Genomic DNA, 23,931 nt, shown 5'->3' with positions numbered 1-23,931 from the left:
GCTTGCTCTGTCACATGGGGGGGGGGGGGTGGTTCTCGTTATAACGTTATAATTCTGGTAATGAACACATCAGCGTGAACCAAAACCAGAGCAGCCGTGTTTTTGCATTAGTGAGTTAGCCGAAACATCAGAGCCTTGAATGAGAAGTGGGAGCTCAGGTGGTTCTTTGGCCACTTTCCATAATATGTCTGCTGTTTTGTGTGATAAGACCTTAATGTCATCATGTTATTGTTTAAAAGCTCAAGGATGTCTGGTGCTGAGTACACAGAGTTCCTGAAGCAGACAGAGGAGAACCTATAAGTGAACTTCGATTTCATAGTCCAGACCTAACATCATGCCTGGACCACTCAACTGTGTCTGTCTCTGCTGGATTTCTGTGTCCTTCCTTCTACATGGACCTCAAGCATTTACCTCAAACCAGCATCAGCTTCCAAATGTGACAGTTGTTGAAGGTCAGGAGGACGCTGGCTGGGGTTCACCTTTCCTTCAGCTGAGAGCCAGTCTACCGTCCTTCTCACAGTCAATGCGTCCATATGCTCTGCTGACAAACATGGAGGATTATCACAGGATGCCCAGACCCAGACATCGCCGGCCTTCTCGCCTCCTGCGTCTCCTGGGATCGTCTTTTGACCCATTCTGGATGTCGGTGGAGCAGCCACCTGACACCTCCGGGGGTCACGGTGGAGACACCCTGGATGTCCAAATACTCAACCACAGCATAATCAAAGAGAAGTCCAGCCTGAGAGAGGCTGCAGCAAACCAACACCAGAAGCTTGAGGTGGAAGCTGCAGCTCTGGACCTCGGTCCTCTGCCCCCAGACGTTGCCAGTTCCTTTCGATCATGGTTGGTGCGCTCTGCCACATGCGAGTTGCACTACCAGTGGAAGGATCTGGGCCCAGCTTTCTGGCCCCGCTGGTTGCGGCAGACTGACTGTGGTAGCTCAGACAGAATGGGTAGTTGCTCTTTTCCCAGTGGGATGGAGTGTGTGAGAGCAAAGACCGCACACGTAAAGATTCTGGCTTGGCACTGCCTGGAAATCCGAGATGGTGGTGATGGATCTACAGAGATGAAGAGTGAGCGGAACAATGGCAGCACAGACGTGGAGGAGACAAGTGAGGCAGTGAAAAGTTGTTTATGGAGCCAAGTGCCTTATCCTGTGGTCACGGCATGTAAATGTTCATGTAAATGAGGCAGATTTCATAATATGATGTATGTCTTTCTGTCATCAGTTAGTTAAACTTAGCATTTCCGCTGGTCTGAGCAAACATGTCCAGATTTCAATCCTCATTTGCAGCTGTGTGTCTATATGTACATATCATTTGAGTTGATTTGAGCCACGATGTCAGAGGTCCAGTACTTTCATGTTTCTAGCTTTGAGCAGAATATAATAAACATATTTTCTTTTAGCAACATCACTTGAAAACCAACTGGTTGCGAAGTTAGGCGCATATGCAGAGATGAATTGCTCCGTGCCTCTACTCTACTAATATTTCAAGCTTTCTGTCGCAGACTTTCCCTAAAATAAATGTCTGATGTATGAACAACACTCGTATCAAGTTGATAAATCTGTGGTTTTAGTGTGTTTCACTGTGTTGTAGGTTTGTCTGCTTAAGTCTAAATTTGTTTTTCTGAGAAACCCCGCCCAACGCAATAATGTCAAACCAAAATAAAAGCGAAATATTTGACCACCTGTTGTGTCATGTGAATAATGTTAAACTTGTTGCAGGAAGTTAATTCTTCTTGTATTCTCCCCTGTGTGACATATGGTGATACAGATTATTTATTATGAAGAAGTTTACATATTTTAATATTGCTGTCCTCTTGTTTTGCATGAAATTGATTTGAAGCTTTTTAACCCTTAGTGCACCTGTGGCACGATCTGTGTTGCAGGTGCACCCTTGGTAAATTGCAATGGGAATAATAACACCGTGCTCTCATCTTAAGAGTGTGTGTTTATAGGTCAAATCTTCAGGCTTTACAGAATGTGTAGAATATACCATTTTTCTTCCATTTTTGTTCATATAAACGAGCCAAGCAAACTTTGAAATGTGATGTATTTCCAAATTTCACAAATTCATTTTTTAAAACATTTGAGTACTTTTTGCTCAGATGTGTTTATATAGTTGGTGAAAATGGAAATGAAAAATCATCTCATCAGATTACCTATATACTATGAAAAAAAATAAGTAAAAGGATATGAAACACTCTATATTGTCTTATAGCCAGAGGTGTAAAGTAATGAATTACATTTTCGTGTGTTACTGTAATTGAATGAATTGAAATGAGGACAGGTGAATTGGCGTTAATTAAGGTCCCTGAGTCAGTGAGAGCGAAAGTTAAAGCGTTTGTGACCTTTGACCCATGTTTACTGATACATTATGTGTTTACATATTTTATTTTGTCAGCACTTTAATTTGTAAAGGTTTGCCTTTGAGTAAAAACAATTCATGTGAGATGTGTGTCCTTTTTACACAACACAAGAAAGAACCCCAACTTTCAAGTACTTTACAAGTAAATTTTAAACAAGCTACTTTTTTACTTAAACTTGAGTACATTGTTAGACCAGTACTTTTACTTGTACTGAAGTAAAATCTTATCAAAATAGTGGTACTTTTACTGGAGTAGGATATTTCAGCACTCTTTCCACCTCTGCTTATAGCCTTAACATAGTAATGGAGTTCTAAGGTGTTCTAAGGGTTCAAAATACTTTGGCAAACAAGACAAATACAGGTCACTTGGGGACAGATACAAGAGAAACGCAAACAATGCAAAGACACACAATTTAGAACAGCAAATATTAAATATTTATGAGCAGAATTACATAAAACCAAAAGGGAAGACGTTACACAAGAGCAGATATGAGCAGAAAATGGGGATAAAAGCAGTAGAGTAGAGCGGTTATAGGAAGAATTTTTTTTTATGTTATATTGGCATCGTTTTAAACGCTAATATTCTCTCACAAAATAGCCTCATCTCTCACACTGACAAATAATGAAACACTTTATTTACAACCTCTCTGTTTTGTTTCATGTTTCAAATTCACACCAGTTACTCGGAGCCCAAAAAAAGTCCGAGTGTCCTTGAACGCATCAGAGTGGGCGGCTCATCCCACATGAGCTGTGTGCGTCTCACTGTACACAGACAAGATGGCAGCTTCGTTGGAAGATGAATTTGAAGATGCGCCCGATGTGGAGCCGTTAGAACCAACTCTGAAGAATATCATCGAGCAGAAATCACTCAAGTGGATATTTGTTGGGGGAAAGGGCGGCGTTGGTAAAACGACATGTAGGTAAGTTTGAAGAGGGGAGACGCTCGTTTGCATCCTGGATTCGCTAGCGTAGCTCACACATAGCCTAGCTAGTTAAAGTTAGCCGTCAGTCACTGCGAGATGACGTGGGTAATCACTGTCAATCCATAAATCGGATGTCTTCATAACACGGTTCCAGTTCGTGTTAATGTTCTCCCCGAAGACGCACTGTCGTTTAAAACAAAATTAGCGATTCATTGGAAACCGGTCACACTGAAGCTCGCTGTCGGTTTACCGGCTAGTCATGAGCTAACGTTAGCTGGTTGGCTGGTTGACACATGACACATAACCGTCAACGGAGCAGGTGGATATTAACGCCTGGGCTGCTTGATATTCGGTAAACATGGGATAATATGTAGTCATTTTGCGATGACATTACGACTTGAGATCGTTAATGACATTCAGTCTGAATGAGTTCGCTGCTAACTTGTAGACCCAGGCAGTGACTTAATCAACGCTGACACGAAATAACATTGAGTAGCATTATGTCTATTCCAGCCACACGTAATCAGAACCACTCCTGATGAAAAGAAATACAATTATTTATAATCGTAAACATTAATGTAAATCAGTTGTCTAACTAATTCTCCGAGTTGTTGTAGCGTGGAGGTTTTGCAGTGTGATAGGGTAATTAAGTTAAGTAAGGAAGTGCCTTCATATTGTAAGAAAATACTGAATTAAAACAAACAATTATAATATATATTAATGGTTAGTTATTGGCTAAACAAAACTAGCACAGTGAACAGCGTGCATATAGCAGGTCATGCAGTCATCGTAGTTTTGGATCGGAATCAGTATCGGTCCAATACTGGTCAAAATCACTGGACTGGATATCGGACAGATAAAAATGTAAAAACCAGTACCATCAAAAATCCTATATATTTCATGCTGCACTATGCATTTCATCTGAGTCATGTTTGGGCTGTTTATTTCTTCATTTTTTGGGAGAACAATATTTGTTACACAATTGGACAACTATGTCTTTGTAATGACTCAGCACAAATGTGTTGTTAATAGCTTCATACGTTCATAAATGGTCTAAAATGACTATTGGACTAATATTGGTATAGGTAGACACTCAAGTTTGTGATGTTGGTATCGGACACAAAATAGTGGTGTCAGTATTTATAATGTTGATCTCATGATTGTGATACATTTTCAACATATTTTGAAGCCCTATTCCAGCTTGTTTGTTCACCCATTAAACATGTTGTATATCCAAGTAAAGGGTTCATTTGTATTTATAGTAAACTATCAACTTTCTTAAGGTAAAGATACACTTGCTAGCTGTCTTGTATTAACTTTAGCTGGTGAACGCTGCAGAAGAGCCTCAGCTCACATGTTTCCTCTAACTGGTGCTGAGACAGATTTAAATTCTCCTTCATACAAGGTGCATAACAGTTTTACAATAACCATAACTCTTATTGTCATTTCTATTTACTGTACAACATGGAAGTGTTGCTGAAACACTTTGACCTGAAAGTAGGAGAAGGAGATGAAGGAGAGAACGTATAAAGTTGCAGTACTGTTGCTGGAAAATAACAAACACGATGGCGTCAGCAAGACCCGCTTTTGGACTGACAAAGAGACGACCTTCATGCTTGGGCAGCTGAAGGAACTAAATATTCCATCGCACCACTTTGCTGTTAGTTTATTTCTGTGACGTAATAGGTCAACAGGAAATTGATAGCACTATCTTATAGAGCGATGCAGTGCCACCAATGAAGGCAGAGGCAGACATACACGTTCAATAAATTGTATTTCTCCCCCCTGCATGTATAACCAGACTCAGTCGAGCTATGGCCACAGCTCCACTAAGCAGTACATGTAGATGTTATGACTCATCCTCTTTGCCTGCTCTACACGCCTGTCTGATAAACCCCGCTGTCTGTGTCGTTTGTCCAGCTGTAGTTTGGCTGTCCAACTGGCTGCAGTCAGGGAGAGCGTTCTCATCATTTCCACGGATCCTGCCCATAACATCTCTGACGCCTTTGACCAGAAGTTTTCAAAGGTGCCAACCAAGGTCATGGGCTATGACAACCTATTTGCAATGGTAAGTCAGCCTGCAACCATGAGCAAGGGATTAATATATATACATATATCTATATATCTATATATATAGATATATATATATATATACATACATATACAAGCTGAGATGTTGTGAATGGCACCCAGCACCAAGAAACAGAAGCAGCTAAATGGAACTTCATTTTAACATTTAGACCAGTGACTGGTTATCCAGATATCTCCGTCACACAGAAGGCAGAGTAATCTGCCTAGCTCATGTCATGACCCACAAACAAACTGGATAAAAAGCTACCTCTGTTATCATAGATATTAACTGTTTGTAAAAGGAAGTTTGGTGCAGGAGATCAGTATCTCCTCTGTGGTCATGAGTCACATTTGAGTCTCACAAACACAAACCACCTTTTGTGTTACAACCAGAATCACCAGAGGCTCCAAAAACATAGTCAACTTGACCTGATGTTTTTCTTTTGTGCGAGTGCAGGAGATCGACCCGAGCCTGGGAGTGGCAGAGCTTCCTGACGAGTTCTTTGAAGAAGACAATATGCTCAGTATGGGCAAGAAGATGATGCAGGAAGCCATGAGTGCCTTCCCCGGCATCGACGAAGCCATGAGCTACGCAGAGGTTATGAGGTGAGACAGGCAGGTCAATACAGAGGCAAAGCACTCTCATCCATTGATGCATTTATCTTTCATTGTTTGTACTGTGTGCAGTAGGCTCAGGGAATGTCGGCACATAACAGCAAGGCTTAAAAAGCTACCTGGCAACACCCCCTCTGCACAGAGCTTGCATGCTCTTTTGCAGTTGTTGTTTCTTCAGTTTGTGCATCTAGGATATCAAGCACAAAGCAATATTACCAGAGAGATTGTGTCTGCCTGCAGTTAGTTATTCTTGTCATATCATTAGCTAAGTTTACATGGACACAAGTCATCGGAATAAAGATAAGTCATGTGAACATGCCAAACTGAAACGAGAGGTCTGGTATATGCCGATTGCAATTGGGATAGGTGTTCATATAAACAGTCGATCTGATCATGATTTCCTTGTTTTTAGTGTCTCATCCACGTAAATGTGACATGTTTCGGTTCCAGAAGTCACAGATGTGGAAGAGGAGGAAAATGAGAGGGATAGTGGGCAGCGAGAGGACGAGCAGACACAGGCAGCATTTGTTTACTACTTAAGTGACGGTGCAGCTTCTTCTGCTTCTACCTTTGGAGAATTGGCCAACACTGCACGTGTCAAAATAGTCGATAAATTCCAATCGGATCAAATCTTTTCGGGCTCAAGACATTTTGCACATAGTAAATGATGAGATTTCTTTGCCACAAAAGAAAAGTGTGCCAGTTATGAGTTAAACCAATGTAACACTATCTACTTGTGTCTTAGGTTAGTTAAAGGAATGAACTTCTCCGTCGTGGTCTTTGACACTGCCCCCACTGGCCACACACTGAGGTTGCTAAACTTCCCCACCATTGTGGAGCGTGGGCTGGGCCGCCTCATGCAGATCAAGAACCAGATCAGCCCGTTCATCTCCCAGGTGAGGAAGTGAAAAGCTGGTCCAATTTACCATTCATTTACCAGTGACCAATGTTTTTTTTTAGGCTAATGTTTTGTCTCATCTCTGTCTCTGTTCATGTGTGTGTAGATGTGTAACATGCTCGGTCTGGGTGACATGAACGCAGACCAGCTTGCATCTAAACTTGAAGAGACCCTGCCGGTCATTCGCTCAGTCAGCGAGCAGTTCAAAGACCCTGTAAGTCACACAAATGTTAAATAGGGCTCGATTAATCGATTACTAAAGTAATTGTCAACTATTTTGATGATCGATTAATCAGTTTGAGTGTTTTGTTTCAATAATTAAAACAACATTCTCTGGTTTTTCACCCTTTTTAAATGAGAATATTTTCTGGTTTCTTTGCTCCATGTAACAAAGAAGTCATTAAAACGAGTACCTTATATCTTCCGTGTTTGGTGAACACTGATCAACATTTTCTGACCAAACAAATACTCAATTAATTGAGAAAAGAATCAACGGATGAATTGATTTTCATTTATTGAAGTTACTCATTAGTTGAAGCTCTACAACACTATTGTTTCAGATACTGTTGAGTTGCTTTAATGTTGTAAAATTGGTCCTATATTTTGACGAGAGAAGTAACAACAGCACGGTTTCACCCCAATTGAACCCGGTTATTTAAAACTGTAGTGCTGTTTTATTCAAACCATCGTCAAATGAGTTCAGACAAAGCTGATTAAGTCTATCAGCTCCACACGTGACTCTGTTTCTCAGTACATTGCAACATTTGCAAGCTTCACACAGGAAATGATCTATTTCTATGTCGAGACAGACGAAGGCAGCGACAGTGAGCTTAGTAAAGTGAGACGGCTGTAAACAGGCGTGACTGGAAATATAAAGAACCGTCCATGAAAAGATTCAGAAATTAATTCTAATGTAACATTTTGCATGCAAATGATGTTTTATCATGATGCAGAATAATAACACCGACTGCAGCTTTAAGCATTAATGTGATGACTTTCTTTCCCCTGTAGTTATTTGTTTTAGTACCGGTTCTTGCATTATTCAGGTTATCCACCAACAGCATCTTCTTTTTATTGTATTATCCACTGTTGACCTGTGTGTTTACAGAGAGATTTTAGTACTTGAAGTAGTTGTTTGAAAGCCTTTCTGTAAATGTGATGTAACCTTTCCCTCCTCCCGTCCCCGCAGGAACAGACCACCTTCATCTGCGTTTGTATTGCCGAGTTCCTCTCTCTGTACGAGACGGAGCGGCTGATCCAGGAACTGGCCAAGTGTCGCATCGACACACACAACATCATCGTTAACCAGCTCGTTTTCCCTGATTCAGAGAGGCCGTGCAAAATGTGCGAAGCCCGCCATAAAATTCAGTCCAAGTATTTAGATCAGGTAAGTGTCGGGGGAAGTCAATTCAGCTGCAGTAACAAAACCAAAGTATTTCTGATTGTAAATACTGCCTGCTCCCTGACAGATGGAGGACCTGTATGAAGATTTCCACATAGTCAAGTTGCCGCTGTTGCCCCATGAAGTTCGAGGCGCCGACAAGGTCAACACGTTCTCTCAGCAACTCCTGGAACCCTACAAACCCCCCAATAAGTGATCTCCTTCTCTACTGGACTGCCCTTCTGCCCTCCCAACAGACCAGTCTGTGTGTGTACCCCTCCCTCCCTCCCTCTCTCTCTCCCCACCCAGACCAGCCTCAAACCCCACTGTAACAGCCTAAAGATGATCCACTCAGACCTCATTCAGACCTGGTATTAACATCTGTCCTGAGTGAACAGGTCTGAACACACTCAATGCTTCCTGAATGCGTCTTTAGATCTGATGATTTAAAAAAAAACACATTCAGGGGACACATGTGGCCCCCACTGCAGTTTCACAGTGAACTGAAAGTTGTTGGGGTTTTTTTTTTTTTAACACTCCTCAGGGCCCATGTGTTGATTTATTTGTCGCCACCACACAACATCAACGCTGATCAACACATGATTTCTGTTTAAAATCTGTTTAAAAATGTTGCAGCAGCGCAAGCGGAGCTTTGATTCCCTCTGCTCGTTCCATCTCGTCCACCTTCCACTCACGCCGACACACAGACTTGTTAAAAACACGATTATTGTTCATCACATCTGTGCGTATATACAAGTGGTCTCAGGAGCCGCATTCAGGACGCCGTTTAATGCCAGGTGTGAACAGTAGAGCTGCGCGATGTGGTCCAAATAACATGATATAGCAAATTTGTGATTGTGACATGATCTTAAATGTGATTTTTTTCCCCCCCCTAAAAACAACAAATATTTGACATGTTTTGGAGATTGTCAAAAAAAAAAAAAACGTATCTTCTCATCTGAAAAGCATGATTTGTGTCGTGTTTCCATTAGGGTACGGTACAGTTTGGTTCAGTTTGGTACAGTTTGGTACAGTTTGGTACAGTTTGGTACAGTTTGGAATGGTAAAGCCCCCGGGGTGAGGTACTGTGCTGAATGACGGTCTACCTCCACCCTGACCGTAACATACCATTTTACTCTAGAAACCTTAAGAGAAGGGTGCCACAAAAATGGCAAAAATGGTCCTATTATTCCTAATGGAAATGCAAAAAAATACCTACAGTACTGACCAGTTCCACGCGGTGGAATCGCGGCTTTCATCAGACATTTTTATCTTCATCAGATAAGTCTTATTTGGATATTGCCATTTCGATTATTTCACAAATAATTATGCAGCCCTAGTGAACAGTCATAGGCACTGTACTATGACTGTTTGCTGTCTGCTTGTGATCAAATGGCTGAGAGCGGATGTTGATACCAGAGTCTGAACGTGGCCTCCGTCGTCAGCCCGTCATCCAAAGCAGAGCTCTTCTACGGCAGGACATGAAGGAGCGCTGATGAATTCATGAACGTTGTTAAGAGTTATAACCGGTCGGGTTTGTGCCGTCTTACTCTCACTTCACCACCCTTTTTGTCATTATATTTTCTGTGTGGCATGTGAACTATTCCTACTTGAAGCATTTAACATTTTCCTAACAAAAAAAAAGCAAACAAACAAAACCTGGCACAGTGTCCAGCCTCAGTTGTGTTTCCAGTGACTGTGTGTGTGTGTGTTCTATCCCCCCCCCCTTATTTCAGGTGGTTGATGTTTATTCCGTGTGGTTCGGTGGCAGAGTGTGTGTGTGTGTGTGTGCGCGCGCTTTCACACGTCAGGACCCTCCATCCACATAAGCCACTCAACGTAATAAAGATAAGATAAAAGCATAATGTGGACTTTAAGTTAGTTTTTGTTCCAGACCGAGACCACCCTTCTTACTGCAATAAAGAAACACAACCTGAAGCGTCTGAAGTGCTTCTTTTACCACATTTCTCCACGTGATTATCGTGTAAATGTAAATGCAGTCATTTGATTCAAGTCAATCTGGGAGCTTTTGATCATCTACGATGTCTTAATGAATTTAATCTGCTGCTGTGGTTGCTTCATGTTTTTTTTAACGGCAAAAATATGTTAGAAGTGAAAATAGTTTATTATTATTATTATTATTACAGCAGAAATCCACACACCAGTGTCTGTCAATCATTTTGTCTCCTCCCCGTTTTTAGTCCACATGGGATATTGAGAGACATTAGTAGCCTTATTTAGTGCATTGTTAATTTGAACAAAGAAAAATATTGAATGTTGCTTGATTAACGACGTTGAGGCTGTGAGTGGTGAGCAAAGAGTCTTCGCTCACCTGATGCTTGTTTCCCTCCCGACAGAAAGCTAAAGAGAGACAAACAAACACGTGCCCCGAGCAAACGCTTCTCTTCTCCCCTCAGTTACTGAATGCTTTTGAGTCGACAAAGAAGCTGTTTTCTATCAATTATTGTGCAAGTGTTGATTAAAACGAACTTGCGTCAGCTCAAAGCCTTTTGTGGTCATTTGTTTCCAGTGTTTTTATAAATCTACTCCTAAGTTAGAAGTAAAATCAACAACAAATACGTTAATGCTAATATATGCCTTGTTTATGTGCAGTTGATGTGTTTGTTTTATTGTGTGTGAATGTATGGGACTGTAAAAATATATTAATAAACAAGATAAAGCAATCCACAGACATTTTAAATTAAATACATCAGTCATTCCTCAAACTTGAAATGCTGAAAAATCTTTTGTTGTGAACCAAAACCTTTAGTTATTATTTTCCGGAGTTCTTCAGAAGTGAAGAAGCCTCTTGGATGAGAAGTGAAACGTCTTCAAACTTTAGTAAAGTCCAGCTGCCGACAGCAAACTACTGACGTTAACGGATAAATAACATGTTGTGTCTATCTGCATTATTCCAGTTAATTTTACTTGCACTAATTCAGGAAAGCACATTAAAAAAGTTCAGTAAATAACACTATAAGTCAGGACTTCCTTCTATATATTACCACTTTACACCCACTGAAGCTGGGATTTATCATATGCTTCCATTCAGAGACGACCTAAGGTGTAAGTGAACTAAGCAGCTGCTTGGAGCCCCCTGCTGTGTGGACAAAAACAAGACGTTTTGACATAAGACATCTAGATCTATTTAGATATCTAAATAGTGCTGAGTTATAGTTTTTTGGTTGTATTTTGACGTTTTTTTGGTTTGGGTCATTTTCCATAGACTACGATAATGACTATGACTTTACTATCACTGAACTGAAATACAGCAGCAGGGGCTGTGATTGCTTTTAGCTGTGCTGTCACTAAATACAACAGACTCGTCTGTTAAGTGATGAGATTTTAGACATTTCCATGATAAATGTTGGAGATTAAGGCGTGTTTTCCTCCTGTCTGACGCTGTCACGTATAGTATCAGCTCAGTTTGCTTGGAAAGTCGCCAGAGCAGGCACTAAAAAGTACCAGGTACTATCACTAATGGAAAAGCAAAATAACCATGCCGTGCCGTGCCGTGCCGTGCCGTCGCGAGTCGAGTCATGCTAGTGGAAAAGCGCCATAAGGTAAACAAACAAAAACAAAAGTAGGTAATATATTGGTTTTGGTATAAACACAGCTGTAAATAATACAGTTTATAGTGTTAAAAATGTATCAATAGTATAGTGGTGGCCCCTCCCCATATCAAATTCAGCTCAGGGCCCCAATAAAGGCTTGAGCCGGCCCTGGCTGTAACTGTACAAATTGCCTGTTGTTTTCATATCACTGTACATGAAAGTTTTCACGGTCCATTTGCTGCTCTGTGCGCTCCCGGTGCCCCGGCGCTGCGGCCTGTCGCTTGCGGTCCATCACCGCGCCGCTCTCCCGGTCAGGGGCCGCGATAACGAGCTCCTCCTTCCCCTCCTCCTCCTCCTCCTCTCGGGGATTTAACCCCAGGGCGCACTGACCACCGGACGAACTGAGGAGGAGGCTCCGAGGATTACAACTGCCATGCAGCCGAGCCGGGCCCGAATCAGCCGAGCTGACATCAGAGTTATGAGACAACAACAAAGCCCTAAAAAAACACTGACAATTAAAGCAGAGAGAGGACTGTGTCAACTGTGAAGTGAAGACATGAACCCACTCATCCAGCGGTGCCAATTACGCACAGAGATGCGCTGATCAGGCGGAACATTCACCAAGAAAAAGAAGAATCTACGAAAGGTAAGAAGCTGTTTTTTTTTCTTTTTTTTTTTTTACTTACTAACGTACAATAGCAGTAAATTTAGTCTTTAATCAGATTAATAATGATGACATTATGTATTCTGGTCATGTTTAATTTTCTTTACATATCATATTTTGCTAAGAAAGAAAAAAAAAGAATAATCTCTTAATTTGAACATGTTTTTGGACCAATAATTCTTGCCTTTAGAAAGAGTCAGGAGAAAGTATGTTTGGCATTATTATAGCATATTTTTGTTATATTATGTTGTTGTTGTTGTTCGTTTTATATATTATTCAAGTCATTTGTCATGAAATCGTTGCTTCCAAGACTTCAAACCTGAACATAACTGAGGTAACTTTGGTTTGAAACACAAAAACAAATATTTATTTATTATTTTGCCAAACAAGTCCTTGAAAAAGCAGAGAGAAACATCCAATTATTGGTGTTTTTGAAGGTGAATTTTTAACAGGCATGTGCAGAGTAGCACAAAACCATTATAGTATTTATTTTTACATATAACTTAACTCATTTCCTGATTTTTTGCACTATTTCACGGTTACCCAACATATTTATAAAGTCACGCTGCAGAAATGAAACAACAAAACCTACACGCTCAAGTATTATTGTTTAATTAATGGAGAGAATTAGATTAATGAGAATTTGTCATCCATTCGTCATGAACACGACAGTTTTCTTTTGCCATTCACCCATTCACTCACACAGCCGCCAACCTGGGATGGGGATCGAACCCCAACCTTCTAGTTGGAAGATGACCCGCTTTACCACCCTGAGTGCGTGTGCGATATCACTTCTTTACCCATAAACAAGGGGCATAACTCCTGTAACTGAACACTATAAAGCCTCAAATCACTGTCTATAAAAGTCACAATTTTGTTGTCATTCCTGCACAAAAGACGACCTTTTACAAAAGCAGTGGGTGAAATGGAAACCAAAAAATAGACAAGGAGGTGAAAGTGGCAGGAGGACTCAAATTTACAAAGTGAGGCTACGTCCTGTCATGATCCTTTACAGTAGATCAGTTATTCTTATAAAATAAATACACATAAAGGGATTGGATAAGGTTTATTTCCTTTTATGGTGGTTGATAACCACACACGTCAACATAAACTAGCCTGAAATGCCACTTTTATAGTTGTTGTATAGTTTTCTGACTGATGATGATTAACCCTTAGTTAATCCTCACACGGCACAAATCAGTGCCACAGGTGCACACTTGGTAAATTGCAGTGGGAATAATACACCACTCCTTATATGGACATCCTTGTGTGTGTGTGTGTGTGTGTTCATAGGTCACGTCTTCAGGCTTCTTCCCAAGTGTTGTTGAGTTAAAAAATTATGATAAATTTTACATCACGTCGTTTTTAAAAAAAAAGTGGGAGTAGTTTTTTACTTCTTTTTTTTTAATATATACACAGCTCTTTTTCATTTTCCTGATCGACGTGAGACCACAGCCGTCACCGATGACGGTCACCTACACGGCCAGAGTGGCCAATGCCCGATTCTGTGGCTTCTCCAAGCTGCTGCTGGTCTGGAAAGGAAGCATATACAAGGTGCTGTACAAAGAGTTCCTGGCGTTCTCTGCCATGTACGCGGCCATCAGCATCACTTACAGGTGAGCCAAACCAAGGAAGACTTGGTACAATAAACTGTACATTTGAGTCGTATTTCGTACGGAGCACATATTTATTGTTGTGTTTGAATTTCATGTTCAATAAATCTGTCGCTAATATTGTGTTTTGATTCACATTATTCCTCGTTTTGTTATTTTAACCCTTTAACGCCTCAAAATGTCTGACTGGATTTTTCTTATTGGCTTATTTTAACCATTAAAAGGGCCAGAAAATGTCCTGTGAGTAAGTTATTTACAACTCACTGCATGTTCAAATAGTGTATTAACAATTTAAAGTGAAAAAAGCCCAAACACTGTAGTTGTACATGAACTACACGTTTGAAATGTGAACAGTATAAAACATATTTAAAATAACATTGGTTTCAGTTTTGTCTCAATGTCCAAAAACATGGAGACTCATGCTGATTCTCCAGCTTCCTGCAACAGCGCGAGTAAAATTACCGTAATAACCACACGTTGGCTTTGACGTGCAACTTCCCAGCTTTCATCTTCTGAACATGAATCTTTCGTAGATCGTCTGCGATACGCTCGGTGTGAAAGGAGAAGCATATCAAAGTTTCATCACTTTCTTTTTCTTTTCCTCATTTCAGATTTCTCCTCTACGATGACCAGAAGAGATATTTTGAAAAACTGGCCATTTATTGCAACCACTACGCCAGTCTCATCCCCATGTCGTTTGTGCTGGGTAAACAAGTCTTTAAGAAGACGTTCTTTTCTAACTCTTAAGATAAGAGAAAAAAAAACAGGATTTCAAGCGACATCGTGTCCTGAGATCAGAGTGACGTTTAGAACAGGACTCTCATGTGTACATATTACATAACAGATACTGTTCAGGGCCGTTGGAGAAATGAATGCTATATATCTCGCTTCCCGCTTCTGAAGGTGATAAGAGAATTTCATTTTGATTAAAAAGATTATTGATCAAATGACTTGACACAAGGCAGAGGTTCCCCTGTCATCATGACAAGTCAAATACTAACAATGATAAAAGAAAATCAATTTGTCCACTTGACTGTTGTATAAATTAGTTTTCTGTACCATTTCAACATTTCTATGGTCAAAATCGCTGCATTTACGCTTTGCTGTGTAATAAGTACACGCGAGGCAGCGATGAGCTGGATGAACTGACTGGAATAAAGACTACGGTGCCATGATGTAACATGGCACAGATTTACAATCTTCAGTTTCAAAGAGCTGGTAAAGATGTCTTCTTCCAGCGAGTCCTGGTCAAGATAGCAGCAGAAATAGGACAAATATGGTTATGGAGACAAAACAAGTTCAGATATAACTCAGCTAAATGAAGCAGAATATGAAATCTAAAAAGGAAGTAGTTAAAGTTGAGGAAGAAAAGAGAGACACAATAAAAGTAATCATCTTTATCCTCCACTAGGCATGGGAAACCTCTGATACAGTCATTTTAGACCGTTTCTAAACGTATGACACTGTTAACGGCACATTTATGCTGAGTCACTTCAAAGACATAATTCTCCAGCTGTGTCACAAATACTGTTGTAATCAACAGCCCAAACATGACTCAGCTAAAATGCTTTAGCTGATTTCTATTTACATTTTTACAGTCTGTGCATAAGTGAAGCATGCGACAGATACGATATTTGGATTGTATGGGATTTTACATTTCTTCCGATCCTGTGATTTTGACCAGTATCGGACCGATACCGATTCCCATCCCTATCCTCCACATGAGGGTGATGAGAGGTCGTCAGTCCCTTACACGGCCAACACACAGAGACAAACAACCACTCACTCAATCACGTTCACATCATCATATTTACATTCATCTCTGAATGTTGGGAGGCGGGAGGAAACGGGAGAACCCGGTGAAAAGTCATGCACACACGGGGTCACAAACCGGGGTCTTTTTGCTGCAAGGCAACAGCACTAACCACTCCACTACTTCTGTGTGTCATCTGCTGTTGTCAGGTTTCTATGTGACCCTGGTGGTGAACCGGTGGTGGAGCCAGTACACCAGCATCCCTCTGCCCGACAGGCTCATGTGTGTCCTGTCGGGAGGCCTCCAGGGGAGCGACGAGCGCGGCCGCCTGCTGAGACGCACCATGATGCGCTACGCCAGCCTGTCGGCGCTGCTCATCCTCCGCTCCGTCAGCACGGCCGTCTTCAAGCGTTTCCCCACCATGGACCACGTGGTGGAGGCCGGTGAGTACGAGTAAACGTCTACTGCGGGTTTCAAATCATTGGGACTTGAAATTAATAGTGATAATGTGTTCACTGCATTAAACGACCACAATGTGCACCTTTATAAATGATATATATGAACTGTTATAATCGCACTGTACTTTGATTATTTTGTAATTTTTGCTGTTGAAATGTCCTTTAAATCACTTTTTATTTTTCTGCTTACATCTGTTTAGTTTTAAAATGATTATAAAATGGTTTCAGCTGCGGTTGAAACAGTTTTAAACACAGTTCTTCAGGCACTGAAGAAATGTCCTTTATCTCTCTCCTCGGTTAATTCATTTAATTACCAATTAAATGAATTAACCCTTAGTGTTCACGCGGCATGGATCTGTGCCGCAGGTGCACCCTTGGTCAATTGCCGTGGGAATAATACCCAACTCCTTATATGGACATCCTGTGGGTGTGTGTTTATGGGTCACATATTCAGGCTTTAAAGAAATGCGTTTTGATTGCCCCAGTGAATGAAACGTGCATATCATGTTTTGTGTCTTTGTCATTCTGAAATCAGAAGATGACGTTAAGTGTTATAAGTGAGCAACAAAGTCAGTCACGCACGCACACACACGTCATGAGTGTGTGCGTTGTTTATCTACACTGAGTTCAGGAGAAATCACAAGGACAAGCACATCCTGATATTCACACATGATAAAAAAAAAGGGGCCGTGGGAGAAATGTACACTGTACTCTGACGTCATTTCCTCACTCGTTGCACTAGTTTCCACACAATAAGTTAATAAAAGGTTGCTCTTTTCTAGTCTGGATGAGCTTTCAAAGCTGCTTTTACGCTGCAGTTTTTACGTGCCGCACATTTTCTATTACACAGCTTTCATACCCAACGTGGGGTCAAGTGTCTTCCCCAAGGACACGTCGCACAACTCGCTCTACCACTGAGCTACTGTCGCCTCAGAGAAACACATGCTATATTGTACAAAATGCTGACCCAGGTCTGTGGGTTTTTTTTTTTAACACAGGATTCATGACAAGAGAGGAGAGGAAGAAGTTTGAGCGTCTTCACTCGCCTTACAACAAATACTGGATCCCCTGTGTCTGGTTCGTCAACTTGGCTGCTGTGGCTCGCTGTGAGGGCAGGATCAAAGATGACCAGACACTCAAGCTGCTGCTCGAGGTGCGCACACACACACACACACACACACACACACACACACACCCTAACCATAACCTTACTTTAGAACATGTCTTCACCATAAAATATAGTCATTTACAGGATGGCTACTTGATATTTGTCCCCATAAGGAAGACAAGTCCCCATAATGTGACTGTGTCCCCACAGCATGAGTAATACCAGGTACAGGTAGATTATTGCTGTAAAAACTACCTCAGCCCTCAACCAAAGTCATTGTTTTGTGTGTGTCAACAGGCGCTGAACTCGTTCAGAGGGAAATGCAGCATGTTGTTTCATTACGACATGATCAGTGTTCCACTGGTCTACACTCAGGTGAGTGGCTTTTACCGAGCCTGACACAACTTCAACTGCATGTTAACCCCTAACAGTTACTTTAAAAAACAACAACTTTGTAAAAACAACTCATTTGTTCCTCGTGGCAGAAAATGACACCTACCCTGAAACTGCTGTAGAAATATTATGTATTATTTTTTTTTACTACTACAGCATGAAATATACATATCAAATATTAATAAAAAAGATTTTTTTAAACACTTTAAAGGCCAGTATGTTTACACAACTCCATTGTTTTTATTGAAACAAACAATAGTTTCTATAAAATACACTTGTAGGAGAATTTGATAATAATAATTATTAGGCCCTGAGATGGGTCAATGATTGGCAGAAACATTGATTTTGATGCATCGTTTTTTTTTTTGCAGTGTCAGATTTACAAAAAAATTGTTTCTAGCAGCAGAAAATGTCACTTACCCAAATAGGCTACTATAAGCTACTTCAGCCTAAAATATACATATCAAATATTAATATATAATAATAATAATAATAATAATAATAATAATATGTATAAAAGATTTATTCCTTTAATGCAAGTATATAATCAGCACATGGCAGCAACGCAATGCATGTAGGCACGAAGACAAGGTCAAGACAAGCTGCTGAAGGTCAAACCAAAGCATCAGAAGAAGAAAGATTTTTATATACAATGGTCTTTTAACAGTGGTTCATGGTTCCTAAAGTCTATGCATACAATTTTCTGGCAATGTGGGGGGGTAAGTAAGTTAGTAAGGAATGATTTGATTCTGTTGGTGATCTGGATACAAATGTGGAAAACCTTGTGAAATAAGAGAGTGTAGTAGGTCTAACTGCCTCCTGACACAATAAAGACAGAGTTGACTGTTCACAACCCCAATAAAGTCAAATAAATCACTGTACACAGACACATTTAAAACAAAATGAAAGAACCCAGTGTCATCCCATTGACTGCCCAGCTCAAATGTTTGTCACACAAGCTGCTGCTTATAAAGGGAAGAGGGAGCATGATTACAAAGTAGCAGCAGCTGCTGTGTCAGTGAGCTCACCTGTGCTGACTGACAGCCACAAGCAGTTTTCAACATGTTTTGTTAACCCTTAGAACACAGAGCATTTCGGCTGCTTCCCCCCATAACGATGTTAAAACGTACAGTCATTTTCATTTCCACCAACTATATAAACACACAAGTACTCAAAATGTTTAAAATCAGATTGAATTCATGAAATTTGGAAACACGCCACAGTTCAAAAGTTCTCTTGGCTCGTTTTTTTAAAGAACAAAAATAAAATATCAAAAAATTAATCGTAACTTTGACTCAACAACACATAAGAAGATGAAGATTAAAGCCTGAATATGTGACCTATAAACACACACACACACCCAGGAGTTGTGTATTTTTCCCACGGCAATTTATCGTCATAAATCATGCAGTGGTGACTCATAAAGGTCTGTGATCTGTAACTGTGTGTGATTTGGTTGAAATCCTAAATATGAAAAACAAATATCACTTAACTGGTGATTGTGTGATTCCTTTACCAATCACCCGTGTTAATAAGAACGATGCTTTTTAATGTGGCGACACTGTATCTCTAAGTGCTTTCTCTAGTTTATACAGACATTTGGTCGTTAAAAACAGCACAAACAAAGTAATCATTAATGTGTTATTATTGTTTTATACAGCAGGTCAATGTTGTGAGTCAATGTTTTCTAAATATAAGGCCATATTATAAGTTCTGTTTTTAGTCTAATAAAAGTAAAACACATCTAAGATATGATCCAATCAATCCAGTTTTATTGATTGGATTTTTTCAACCACAGGGTGGACCAAAACAATCAGAGGGCTAATGGGGGCTAAAAGACACACATAAAAGCCAATTAAAAACAATAATACAAAAGAAAAATAAGAAAATAAGTTAAAACACACATAAAAAACAACTCACCCTGTGTTAAAAGCCAACGAATATGAACGTGTTTTTAACTCTTTAACACCTCAAAATATCTGTCTGGACTTTGTTGTTGCTGCTTATTTGAACCATAAAAGGGCCAGAGAATGTCCTGTGAGTAAATGTAACCTTTTCCAGAATAACTTTCAATATCTGGCAGTTATTTACAATTTACCACATGTTAAAATAGTGTATTAACAATTTAAAATGAAGAAAAGTTTAAAACAAACAAACAAAAAAAACGCTGTCGATTTTGCAATTTTAAAACACATATTTAAAATAACATTTGTTTGAGTTTGTGTACATACCCCTTCATCTGCTCCTCAGGTGGTGACGCTGGCTGTGTATAGTTTTTTCCTGGCGTGTCTGATCGGTCGTCAATTCCTGGACCCAAGTCAAGCTTACTCAGGTCATGACCTGGACCTCTACGTGCCCATCTTTACCCTGCTCCAGTTCTTCTTCTATGCAGGCTGGCTCAAGGTCAGATTCAAGTTTGGTTTTAATGCTTCAGCACAATAGTTCCTTTTAAGACCATCTACCATCATCATCTACCTACTATCATCACAGGGTTCAAAGTTTCTTTTGTGTCCTGCAGGTTGCAGAGCAGTTGATCAACCCATTTGGAGAAGATGACGATGACTTTGAGACAAACTGGCTCATAGACAGAAATTTCCAGGTTTCTTACTATTTGTTCCTTTTTTTCCCCATTCTAAATTTGTCAGACCACCACTTTAGAAGAGGACAATATTTGATCCTATGTGGTAAATGTAAGGCTGATCATTTCATGTTACCATGTCGTAGAACAGTCACACATGTATCACAGCACAGAAACGACCTCCTTCTGGCAGCTGACTCTGGACTCCTCACCATCCTCATCCTCCTTGATCTTACTGCAGCATTTGACACCATCTCCCACCTCATCCTCCTGGACAGACTCACTTCACTCGGTTTCCCGGTCTCACCTGATTCACTTCCTATCTTTCTGACCGCTTCCACTTTATTCATATCAAGCACTATAGATACCAATCCTCCCCGGTCACATGTGGTGTTCCCCAGGGCTCTGTCCTGGGGCCCCTTCTATTCATTATTTATCTCCTCCCCCTCGGCCACACACAATTCAACATCTCCTTCCACTGCTATGCGGATGACACCCAGCCCTATGTCTCCACCACCAATTCAATGTATTATTATTGTTATTATCATTATTGTTATAATCTAAGTACAATTCATGTATGCTTGCGTGTGCTCTGCAGGTGTCTATGATGGCCGTGGATGAGATGTACGGAGATCTGCCGATGATGGAGAGAGACCGCTACTGGAATGACTCCAACCCTCGGCCGCCGTACACGGCTGCCACTCTCTTTGTCCTCCGCAAACCTTCCTTCCAGGGGTCAACATTCGACATGGCGTGAGTTCTGCGGGGGGTTTTACCTTCTCCCTCTGTGAACGTGTGACTTGCGAAGGTGACACTTTCAGTTAACACGGCCTGACAGCGTGGGAAAGTCGCAGCTCATAAAAGTGAAAGTATTCTTCCTGAGAAGACCAGTGATGAATTTCAGGCTGAGAAAAAGTAAAGAAAAGTTCCCCAGATGAACGACAGAAAACACAAAATACGATAAATGTGAAATGAGCTGCTGGCAAGAAAATATGACATACCTGTCAAATGACAAGAAACTCTGAGGACAGTAAAGAATATCAATGTTTTTAAAAGAAAACAAGACCGACTTCATTTTACCACACTTTTAATTGAGCTTTATTTGTTTCCCTGTCCATTTTTTGATTTATTATTACATCTGTTCACCTGATCAGTATGCCCTTTTATTAGAGTGCCTGCTTAGCAATGCAGAGGAATGACATCTCCCTGGAGTCCCCATTGCAAAGCAAGCATCTATTATACTTCTATGGGCTTCTTCTTATTACTTTTCCTCTTCCACCCAGATTTCTGCACGAAACTCGTCCCACAGTTTTGAGAAAAGCCCCACAGATGAAGGGAATGGTGTGCTATAAATTTTCTAAGCGTTTCGAGTAATCATGGCGACACAAATCCCCAAGAAACTGCAAAGAATTTCCACATCACAACCCGGCCCACTTTGGAGCCTTGCAGCGTCGCCATACTTTAACGTATAGACGTGGTTAAACTTTTAAACGGGTCCTAAGACTTGGAACTTTTCTAACCTAATTCAAAGTTTTGTTACATATTACAGTTTTTAAACAAACACAGATTTGTATAATGAGTGTGTATTGCGCCGCTAGAGTGGCACACTTGAGGTTAACAAACTCTTCTCCTGCCCACAGTTTCCAACCTACGCAGACAATTTTTACATAAAATGTTGCCATTGTTGTCCAACCCTGTGTGTTGTTTTCACTTTCATATGACTTGCAGTTTTTCTTCAATCACCTGAAAGTTCAAACCTCCCACTGACCCCCATGTTAAAACTCAGCTCTGGAGTTTTTTTTTTTGTTTTTTTTAAATGAAGACGAGGGTGATTTTGAAACTGTCATTTCTCTGTCAATGCACACCCATTTTTCACAAATTTAAATGAGGGAGCTCCTGGAAGCCTCCTGACGCTCACAAACCAAAACTTTCATCTTTATCATTAACCGTTCTTGAATTATGACAACTTTAAAGCAACGTTGCTTTCTCTGTTTTTCACCAGTTTTTGACAGTTAAAAACAAAGGTTTTAAAGGTTCAATCCACCCAAAAGTTACTCCACTGATACTCCATTACCAGTTCAAGTCCTGCACCCGACGATATTGGCACCAAGAAGCGGCCACAAACAAAATTTTACTGCAGAAATGTTCTAGTTAGCTTTATTATTTTATTTATATTCTCTTAATTTATTGCTGCTGGTTGTTTTTGATCACTCATTCATCATTTTTAGTCTCTGGTGTTTCCTCGTTGCTGTGTGTGTTTCTTCTGTTTTTTGGGATGGGCGACGGTGTGTGTGTGTGTGTATGAAAAGTGTCATTGATTGATGACATCTCTTTGACAGGATCCCTAAAGAGGAGATGCACTTCCATCCTCTGGAGGAAATTGCTGAGAACATGGAGGAGTCGGGCAATCGTCACCCCAACATGGCTCTTTTTAACCGCCTCCTTAACGCGGCGCCATCTCCCACCAGCCTCATGGGAGGAGCTCTCCGCCGCACTTCGGCCCAGCTCCAGAGGCTACACCACTTCCCAAGCATTGACCAATGCACCAGCGATGATGATGATGACGATGAAAGCTGTAAGATAGGCAAAGGGGGTTCTCTGCCATCAGGGCTGGGCCAGGACACTCAGAGCACCGTTTGCAGTTTCAGGGAGGAGAAGAGCTCCAAAACACCTCTGATGGAGATTCATTTTGGAGCAGAGCAGGAGAGGAGCGGGGGGCGTCTCGCTGGCAACGACAAAAAACAGGAGGGGATAAGTGATGGAGGGTGTTGGATGACGGAGGAAGGAGGGGAAGCAGAATGCACATGGTTAGAGACCAAAGCTCCAGTGTCAGTGTCACTGCTTCCTCCTCCACCCATGTCCTCCTCAAAGGTGTCCAGTCGACCAGGCTCCTCGACTCCCATCACCTCCCGTAAAACCTCTGGCTTCCTGTTTCACCCAGCTGTCCACTCCAGTCTGGAGCACTGCAGCTCTCAGCCCGCTATCAACCACAACAGAGCCACGCCCATCGTTCCCAAACCTCCACTGGGTGGAAACAAAATGTCCTTCCTCGCCGTGCCGACTTATGACGAACCTCAGCGGTTTCGGAGCGTGAGCATGGGGTCGGAACTCACCGGATCTTAGGATGACTGTTTAAAACGGTCATGACATGTGCATGTTTTTCACAAGTGAAATTAGTCAGAGCTGGGGAAGAAGAAGAAGAAGAATGCTTCCACTTTTACTTTCACTGATCAACACCATTGGAAAAAGTGCTACAGACTTAATGGTGTTTGGAAATATGACTCATTTTTGGAATGCACTCTATTGTATTACACTTACAATAGCGTGTATTCCAGAAATAAAGCTACAGAAACCACTGGACTCAATTTAAAAGGTCATTTTAAGGATCTTTGTCATGTTTTCATTGGTTTGTTTCATGTTAGTCAGTAAAGTAGAGCAGGGTTTCTCAATCCTGGTCCTCGGGACCCACAGCTCTGCATGATTAAGATGTTTCCCCGCTCCGACACGCCTGATTCAAATAAATGGGTCGTTACCAGGCTTTTTGCAGAGCTTGG

General features: G+C 41.0%; 3 protein-coding genes across 3 annotated transcripts; all 3 read left to right on the top strand.

Moving 5' to 3' along the window:
• Nucleotides 1-10: 10 nt before the first annotated feature.
• On the top strand, nucleotides 11-1,688 carry LOC131467474 (noggin-2-like). Its single transcript, XM_058641410.1, has one exon. It carries the CDS (start codon nucleotides 335-337, stop codon nucleotides 1,187-1,189), a length of 855 nt encoding a protein of 284 aa, XP_058497393.1. The 5' UTR covers nucleotides 11-334; the 3' UTR covers nucleotides 1,190-1,688.
• A 1,421-nt stretch (nucleotides 1,689-3,109) lies between these two features.
• get3 (guided entry of tail-anchored proteins factor 3, ATPase) lies at nucleotides 3,110-10,754 on the top strand. The gene is made up of 7 exons (XM_058641478.1): nucleotides 3,110-3,289; nucleotides 5,213-5,360; nucleotides 5,820-5,968; nucleotides 6,723-6,873; nucleotides 6,982-7,089; nucleotides 8,065-8,262; nucleotides 8,345-10,754. Exons 1-7 carry the CDS (start codon nucleotides 3,147-3,149, stop codon nucleotides 8,471-8,473), a joined length of 1,026 nt encoding a protein of 341 aa, XP_058497461.1. The 5' UTR covers nucleotides 3,110-3,146; the 3' UTR covers nucleotides 8,474-10,754.
• Nucleotides 10,755-12,294: 1,540 nt separating this feature from the next.
• LOC131466763 (bestrophin-2-like) lies at nucleotides 12,295-23,500 on the top strand. The gene is made up of 10 exons (XM_058640200.1): nucleotides 12,295-12,456; nucleotides 13,894-14,090; nucleotides 14,699-14,793; nucleotides 16,050-16,283; nucleotides 17,297-17,451; nucleotides 17,704-17,781; nucleotides 20,050-20,202; nucleotides 20,318-20,398; nucleotides 20,976-21,130; nucleotides 22,717-23,500. The coding sequence occupies exons 2-10, from the start codon at nucleotides 13,939-13,941 to the stop codon at nucleotides 23,498-23,500; spliced, it is 1,887 nt and encodes a 628-aa protein (XP_058496183.1). The 5' UTR covers nucleotides 12,295-12,456; nucleotides 13,894-13,938.
• Nucleotides 23,501-23,931: the final 431 nt, after the last annotated feature.

The sequence above is a fragment of the Solea solea genome, chromosome 10, assembly GCF_958295425.1.
Source record: "Solea solea chromosome 10, fSolSol10.1, whole genome shotgun sequence".
Lineage (NCBI taxonomy): Eukaryota > Metazoa > Chordata > Actinopteri > Pleuronectiformes > Soleidae > Solea > Solea solea.
The sequence above is the reverse complement of the archived record's forward strand: the minus strand, read 5'-3'. Positions and strand labels throughout refer to the sequence as shown.

Bases quoted from the DNA above. Each gene is read 5' to 3' on its own strand.
- LOC131467474 (XM_058641410.1), top strand. From the start codon at position 335: ATGCCTGGACCACTCAACTGTGTCTGTCTCTGCTGGATTTCTGTGTCC.
- LOC131466763 (XM_058640200.1), top strand. From the start codon at position 13,939: ATGACGGTCACCTACACGGCCAGAGTGGCCAATGCCCGATTCTGTGGC. The intron at 16,284-17,296 runs GTGAGTACGAGT...TTTTTAACACAG, and splicing joins GGACCACGTGGTGGAGGCCG to GATTCATGACAAGAGAGGAG. The intron at 21,131-22,716 runs GTGAGTTCTGCG...TCTCTTTGACAG, and splicing joins GGGTCAACATTCGACATGGC to GATCCCTAAAGAGGAGATGC.
- get3 (XM_058641478.1), top strand. From the start codon at position 3,147: ATGGCAGCTTCGTTGGAAGATGAATTTGAAGATGCGCCCGATGTGGAG. The intron at 3,290-5,212 runs GTAAGTTTGAAG...TCGTTTGTCCAG, and splicing joins GTTGGTAAAACGACATGTAG to CTGTAGTTTGGCTGTCCAAC. The intron at 5,361-5,819 runs GTAAGTCAGCCT...GTGCGAGTGCAG, and splicing joins ATGACAACCTATTTGCAATG to GAGATCGACCCGAGCCTGGG.